Genomic DNA, 7,282 nt, shown 5'->3' on the forward strand with positions numbered 1-7,282 from the left:
ACCGCTAGAACTTTGGGAAATCCCTTTCAAGTCAATGGAGCGTTCTACTTGCATTGTGAAGAGCCGTGTAATAATAATACAATATATTATGTCATTATTGAGAATTTATGCAACAATTGGGTTCTATGGAACAATTTACTTGTTTCTGATTGGCCGAGAGATGTTCCATGAGTTGGCATATCTCTTGACATTTCAACTCAGACTTTGCACAGCTAATAATAAATCACTCGGCGATACAATGTGAATAATCTATAACGCCTCTTGGCTACGGCTGAACAACACCCGTGGGAATATCCATGACCAATCCCACTCACTCATGCTATATTGCTTAATTAGAACATTTTTATATGGTGATGTGTAATACCTGACAAAAAAGTTAGGCTGGCCTGCTTCATAAGGGCCTGGCCGCCTCTTCTCTCCTGTTACCTAGCAGTGGTAAGCTGAGACTGGGAAATATTCCTACATTTACCAAAAAAACTTTTTAAAATGGAGGCTGACAAATGATCATAGTGTTACGTTATTAAACCAAATGATTTTATTATTCATTTGAAAAAAAGCTAAAAAATAAAATTCATTTACAATATGTACTATAATTCCTAATATAATAACATATTTATAGTAATGGATTATGTTATTGGTATTATTGTTCAAAAAGACAATACACTGTTGGGGTTTTATTATAGTTTTAACCAAGTCCAAAAGACATCACTCATTCTGACATTACATTATAAGGCAATGATTACCTCATTGAGCTTGGTGCATTGATTTGTCAGTATTCTGCCGAAATGTAATTGTTACCTTTCCAGAGTTGTGCGGGTCTAAGGACTACCTCAGTGCAGCAAACAAAATGCTGCCTTTGTGGAGCTGCACAGCTGGGATCTAATTTCGAGCGTGGCCTATATGATCAGACGCCTGAAGGAAAGCTACAGGCTCTGCTTCAGGCTGGGAGGGACTGCATGTTATTGAGTTCTCTCTAAATATTTGAAGAATAAAAACAGAAATGGAGTGTGCGACAGCATCCATGCTCCAGCTATACGAGATGTTTACACATGTATCCAACTTGTATGCGGTCCAGTAGATAGTGATTCACTTTCATTTTCAAGAGCCCAGAATAAGTCGTTCATCCATCAGGCTCTCATATTAACCCTGTTGGAAGTATGCATTTTATTAACCTCGAAAAATACGCACAGGGCTTCGAGGGGACACTACTTTGGGAGAGTCGAGATTTGACTGGCCTGACCATCGTAAATGGCTCCAGAGTTAAGCTCAACGATGGTGGAGGGGTCCTCAAACTAGGCTCAGTAAGTATCCGAGCAGCATTACTTTATATTGTTACCACCCGGTGGGTTCGTATGTCGGCCCATATTCTGATCTTTAAAGCTGACGTTATTAGTCATTCTGCCTGAGGTGGGGAAACGGCTGAGTTTGTTTGGTATGCTGGGCTGCAGGTGGAGGAGGGTACCTTACCTCACAGAAGCGCACCTGGATTCCCAGGTCTGGCTGGAGGCTTCACTTTCTCCGTCTATGGTAGGGGGGCACTAATATTTAATGACCTGCCTGCCTGTGCAATGAATGTTCTTTTGGTGCGAAGCCGCATTTTTCATACTCTAATACAAGTCGCTCGCATCCCTGAAGTATGATGCCATTTATCTCGTGCCTGTTCCTTCCCTGCCGTTTCTTCTTTGTCCTGTCTTTGAATCTCTCTTTTTTTTTATCTCTCTTTTCCTCCTCATCTCTTTCCTTCCCCCACTAATCTGTCTCTCTCTGTCTCTCCCTCTCTCCAACTCTCTCTGTTCTCCACCCTCCAACTTTGTCTTCCACCTCTCCCTACTCTTCTTCTCTCCCTCTCTCTCTTCCTCTCCTCTTCTCTCTCTCCCACCATCACTCTCCGTCTCTCACAGATGTAGAGGCCCTGTCCGAGCTGCTGAGGGGCCGCCCCGAGCGCCAGAGCTCCCACCTGGACACGCTGAGGGCTGAGGACACGGCGCTGGAGCAGGAGAGCCGGCAGCATGGGGACCTGGTGTTCGTGGACGTAGTGGACACCTACCGGAACGTGCCTTCCAAACTGCTGCAGTTCTACAAGTGGTGGGTAACCACTCGACTCAATGTGTGTGTCTCTCTCTCTCTTTCTTTCTTTCTTTCTTTCTTTCTTTCTTTCTCTCTCTCTCTCTCTCTCTCTCTCTCTCACACTCCTCTTCCAACTATCCGCCTCCTCCTCCTTCTCTCACTCTCTCACTCTTTCACCTCTGTCCCTTCCCTTCTCCTCTCAGATACTGAGGCCCTGTCTGAGATGTCTTCTAAACTTCCCACTTGGCTCAAATAGGACCCTTCCAAACTTATTTTTAGTGTGTAATTTTTTTTTACAGTCTCAACCTTTTTTTTCCTTCCCTAACTTTCTCTTTTTGTTTTTATAAGTCTATTAAGTCTGCTCCCTACCCCATCTCTCGCTCTCGCTCTCTCTCTCTCTCTCTCTCTCTCTCTCTCTCTCTCTCTCTCTCTCTCTCTCTTGCCTGCCCTCAGGTCGGAATTACACAGTAAATCCACTTTGGGAAAGGCAGAGGATCCGGGGTGAGGTTTTTAATTAAGACTGCAAATTCCCTCTTGTGGTAGGTCGGTGGGAAACGCTGACTTCAGTCTGCTCCTTAAGACGGATGATGATTGTTACATCGATGTGGACGCCGTATTAATGAAGATTGACCACAAGGGCCTAAAACGAAACAACTTCTGGTGGGGGAAGTAAGTACACTCGCACAGTCTCTTAAGATTAGTCTTTAAGACTGTCAAACAAACCGACAGCTGCGGACTGCAGTATCCCCTCCCATTGTGCACTGCCCAAAGTTTAGAGACCAGCAGGTCTTTGCTTAGTCATATCAGCTTGTTAAAAATAAGAGGCTCCTGGGGGAGATTTGACGCCAGCCGCAACACCGTAGCACATTTGGGTCTCAGTGCCCATGGGGATCCAGGTTCGATTCCAACCTGCGGTCATGCTCTGATCCCATCCCATCTCTCTCTCCCACTCTCCAATGTCTCTCTCCACGGTCCTATCAACGTAAAAAGGCAAAAGCCCCCAAAAGATAAATAAAAAGGTGTATCCTGCAGTTGCATTGTTTTAAGATTTTGGTATTATAGACATTGATCCGACTGTACACACAGTCTGCTTTTTTTTCGTTTCGTTTGGGAGGGTTGCCGTGGGAATGGCAGCTGTGGCATTAACACTCTCCTCTGCTATGCCCTTGTCATAGTTTCCGTCAGAGCTGGGCCGTGGACCGCACAGGGAAGTGGCAGGAGTTGGAGTACGCCAGTCCGGCGTACCCGGCCTTCGCCTGTGGCTCCGGCTACGTGGTCTCCAGAGACCTGGTGGAATGGCTGGCCAGCAATGCGGGGAAGCTCAAAGCCTATCAGGTACTTGCTGTTCCCACTCGCAGTCTAGTGGAGCACTCGGAGCAGACAGCTGATGCTTTTGACAAATGAGCTCGAATGAGCAAATGGGATGCCACGAACTGAACCAAGGGAAATGTCCTAAAAGCACTCTGTGTGTGTCTGTGTGTGTGTGTGTGCACTCTTCCAGGGGGAAGATGTGAGCATGGGTATATGGATGGCTGCCGTCGGTCCTCGTAAATATCAGGTAAAATGCATTCCAGCACAGTCCCCATCCTCTGCTCTCTGTCCCACCCCATCAGAGCATTTACTCATGGATTTAAGTTTTCCAGTGTTACAGCTCCATCTCCTCACTGTTCAGGATAATTAATTACCGGTAGTTTGGTGACATGTGAAAAAAAGTCATTGCAAATATTAATGTGGATTTGGGAACAATATTATTACTTGCATAGTGTATGTTACAGGTCCCAAGTGTGGGACTGACGTAACAAAGATAAGTAGATCCTGTGAAACAGGTGGAAAAACAAGGAGATGACACAGGCTGCTTCTTGTCAGTTTTTCATCCAAAGTGCATCTTTTATTTACTAGCAATCATGTCAAAGTCTGTGCAATAAGTCTGTTTCAACAGTAACATGTTCTTTAACATTACATTTATGTATCTCAATACATTCATCACATACTCATGTATCCCAAAACACATTCATACATTCACATTTTTTTTTTCACACCGTGAGAAATAGGCCACTATGGCTGAATAGTGCAATAACATGGACATACCATTGTATTTAAGTACAGGCTACCTGTAGGAAACCACCTGACTAACCATTCAATACCGAATAGAATTCTAACGTAGCAAAAGTCAGAGAATAGCACATAAAGATTCAGTTCAATATTATTAAACCTTAACCCGTTTAAATATACAGTACATACAAAACAGCAATATTAAAGGCACTAGTTACATTATGTATACTCAATATGATTCAGATAACAAACATTCATTCCAGTGCCATGGCTTAGTATATTTACATTCATTACTTCAAGATAACTGTTATATCAAAACTGTGTTTTTTAACATACGTCTTCATACTTTACGAAATACTATTCCTTGTATCAACTTATCTATTTATTTACTGTATACTCGTATTCCTTATCAGAATAATCATGTCTTATGACCAGTGTGTATTTATCTATTTATACTCTCAAAACTTTGTTAAATTCTATATCTTATAACCAGTGTGTCTTAACTTATTTATGTTCAAACATCATAAAATATCCGTTTTATAAAAGCAGTGGGTGAACGTATTTCTACTCATCAAACTTTGTGAAATAACCGTGTCTAAAAACAGTGTACGGGAGTTCACGACGCTAAGTTAGCAGTTAGCTATGTGGATGTCAACAGGATCTCAAAGGATCCAGCTAGCTAACAGACGGCAGCTAACCGTCTGAAGCACATCAGTTTGCCGCCACAGACAGCTCGCGAGACGGCTGCTGACGTTAACCTCAGCTAGCTGCTTCATACGATGGCAAACCTAATATAACATTTAAATTTAAAAGTTCACAATAACACAAAAACAAGTTATCAAATAGACATCAGTCATGAGTTGCAGACATCATGAAACGGATGGCGTTTATACAGTACTAACCTGTGAAACAGGTGGAAAAACAAGGAGATGACACAGGCTGCTTCTTGTCAGTTTTTCATCCAAAGTGCATCTGTGGGCAGAGCGGTGGTCCGCTCCCATAGCAACCCAGACGCAACTGCACCTCCTGTGTCACGCGCTTATGTTCCTACTAGGCACTAGGCCGTCCTAGAGTAATAATATAAAAATACAGTAATAATCTAATATTGACAAATAAAAGTCCTACTAGGCATAGTGCCGTTCTAGATGAATCATATAAAAATACAAATGCAGTTAATAAACACTTGTGGTCACCTATTTGGGTGCGCCACACGTACATAGATACTAACTAACTGCAAAATAGGACTCTGTAGGCATACACACATTACTTTGCCCAGTGGGCTGGATGATGATGATGCATAATTGCGCTTGCTTTGTTGAGTGGATCATAACTGTGTGTGTGTGTGTGTGTGTGTGTGTGTGTGTGTGTGTGTGTGTGTGTGTGTGTGTGTGTGTGCTGCGCTGTCTCTGCCCCTGGTCAGGACTCGGGCTGGCTGTGTGAGAAGGAGTGCTACGTGGACATGCTCTCATCCCCCCAGCACACGGCCGAGGAGCTCCGCGCCCTGTGGGACCGCAAGCGAGCCTGCGGGGATCCCTGCGGATGCCCCTGGGGGTACCACTGAGATGCCCCTGCCCCAGGGTCCCACTAGCCCCACCCATCACCCCTCTCCTGCCCCCTGCCCCATCACTCCGCTTCACTGTGGAACATGACCCCGAGACGACCCCGCACTGTTCTCCTCTGTTTCTAGAATGTTCCGCTGCCGCGTGCGCATGCGCGCGCTGGGGGAAACGAGGGCAGTGGTAGTTCTTAGAGCACCCGAGCGGAACGGCTCGATTGTGAGAGATCGCAGGGGCCGGGATGCTGGGTGCTGCTTTTCATCCTTCTCCACCGCTGTCTGCTGGCTTAAAGGGATCATTATTTTTGGTTGGAGGACAAAAAGGGAGTGTTCAAAAGAATCCAAAGGTGACTGGCTGTGATGAAGGGTTTATCTATACTGCACGAATGTCAACAACTCTCAGTCAGAATTCCTGGCTGCTCTTTGACTTTGACTTGACTCTTTCTCTTTTTATTTACATTTGTTAAGTCTCTTTCTGCTATCTGTCTGTTCACTCGGCTATTTCTAGAAGTGTAATAACAATGTCTGAAAAGAAAGGAAAGTACATTTGTCAAGCTACCGAGCCACTCTTCTGTCCTTTCGGTGTGGTCTTATGTGCTGTTTTGATGCTAACTTTAAGCGACTGAGAACTAAAATTGGATTTTTTCAGCCTGTCTTGTCTCGAAAAGCCTCCGGTTTCCAAAATTGACAATTACACAGCCCTATTCCACCGCCCCAGACATAACAAGAGGGTAGCAAATTACTTAGAAGGCATCACACATTTTTTACAGAGAATAAATAAAAGAGCTGCTGGCAAATTTGCCAGGCTCTCTCAGTGTTTATGGACTAATGAAATAGACTAGCGCCACTCAGAGGCTTTCTTAATGGATTGGTTATACAACAAAAGTAGCACAACATAGTCATCTGTGTTTAAAATATATACAAGCGGAGCATTCGAAACACCTGTGATTGTGTAAAAAAAAAAAAAACTCAGTCCATCTTGTATCACAACAGATTTTTTTTCATCAGCGAGACAAAAAGCTAAATTATGTATGGCAACATTTTTAACTGCACTTGGATCGTGGACGTCTAACTGGGTCTTGTCTCCAGACTTTGGTATCTCTGCTGTGTGTCTGTCATGGGAACACTGTCAGCAAGTAGAGGAACCCCATGCTGTGAAAGCTGTCAGTACTCTGTTCTAATCAATAAAGTCTTTCTCTTCCTCTTCACCAAGAAAGAGATCCGGGTCTCTTTGATCTCTACTGATTGTTTTAATAAGATCTCAAGTGAGAGCTCAAGTGTGGCATATTAACAAGAAACACCTTCCCAAACAGGTAGGAAAGTCAGAACGATTTCATTCATTATTATAAAGCAAGTCTTCATTAAATTTATATAGTGTGCAGACACACTGCACATGGGATTGCACGCTCCTTATCATTTAGAAGTTGTGTATTACATTCAGTGATTCAGTCTCAATGTGGTAACACTCCACTGGTAGTTTATAAATTCGTTATGAACCAGTGCCCTAGGTGTCCACCTCCACAAATCAGCACTCTCATTATGACCCACCTACGCTCCCTTATATTGGAGTCTTGGTCTGTGGCCTGTCCGAGACCCTGACATATATAC

The 7,282-nt window shown here is 43.8% G+C and overlaps 1 protein-coding gene and 1 long non-coding RNA gene across 2 annotated transcripts in view; one reads left to right on the plus strand and one right to left on the minus strand.

Moving 5' to 3' along the window:
- Positions 1 to 5,431, minus strand: part of LOC125312003 — a 7,246-nt gene extending 1,815 nt beyond the window's left edge. The window contains exon 1 of the long non-coding RNA XR_007196552.1: positions 5,022 to 5,431. This is a non-coding gene — a long non-coding RNA (uncharacterized LOC125312003). The remainder of the gene's footprint in view (positions 1 to 5,021) is intronic.
- Positions 1 to 6,894, plus strand: part of b3galnt2 (beta-1,3-N-acetylgalactosaminyltransferase 2) — a 12,710-nt gene extending 5,816 nt beyond the window's left edge. Inside the window, exons 6-12 of the mRNA XM_048270439.1 lie at positions 1,191 to 1,301; positions 1,449 to 1,527; positions 1,902 to 2,085; positions 2,611 to 2,736; positions 3,243 to 3,402; positions 3,569 to 3,625; positions 5,540 to 6,894. Of these exons, the coding sequence (XP_048126396.1) occupies positions 1,191 to 1,301; positions 1,449 to 1,527; positions 1,902 to 2,085; positions 2,611 to 2,736; positions 3,243 to 3,402; positions 3,569 to 3,625; positions 5,540 to 5,680 (858 nt within the window). The 3' untranslated portion in view covers positions 5,681 to 6,894. The remainder of the gene's footprint in view (positions 1 to 1,190; positions 1,302 to 1,448; positions 1,528 to 1,901; positions 2,086 to 2,610; positions 2,737 to 3,242; positions 3,403 to 3,568; positions 3,626 to 5,539) is intronic.
- The last annotated feature ends 388 nt before the right edge of the window (positions 6,895 to 7,282 follow it).

This window comes from Alosa alosa, chromosome 18 (genome assembly GCF_017589495.1).
Source record: "Alosa alosa isolate M-15738 ecotype Scorff River chromosome 18, AALO_Geno_1.1, whole genome shotgun sequence".
In the NCBI taxonomy this organism is placed as follows: Eukaryota; Metazoa; Chordata; class Actinopteri; order Clupeiformes; family Clupeidae; genus Alosa; species Alosa alosa.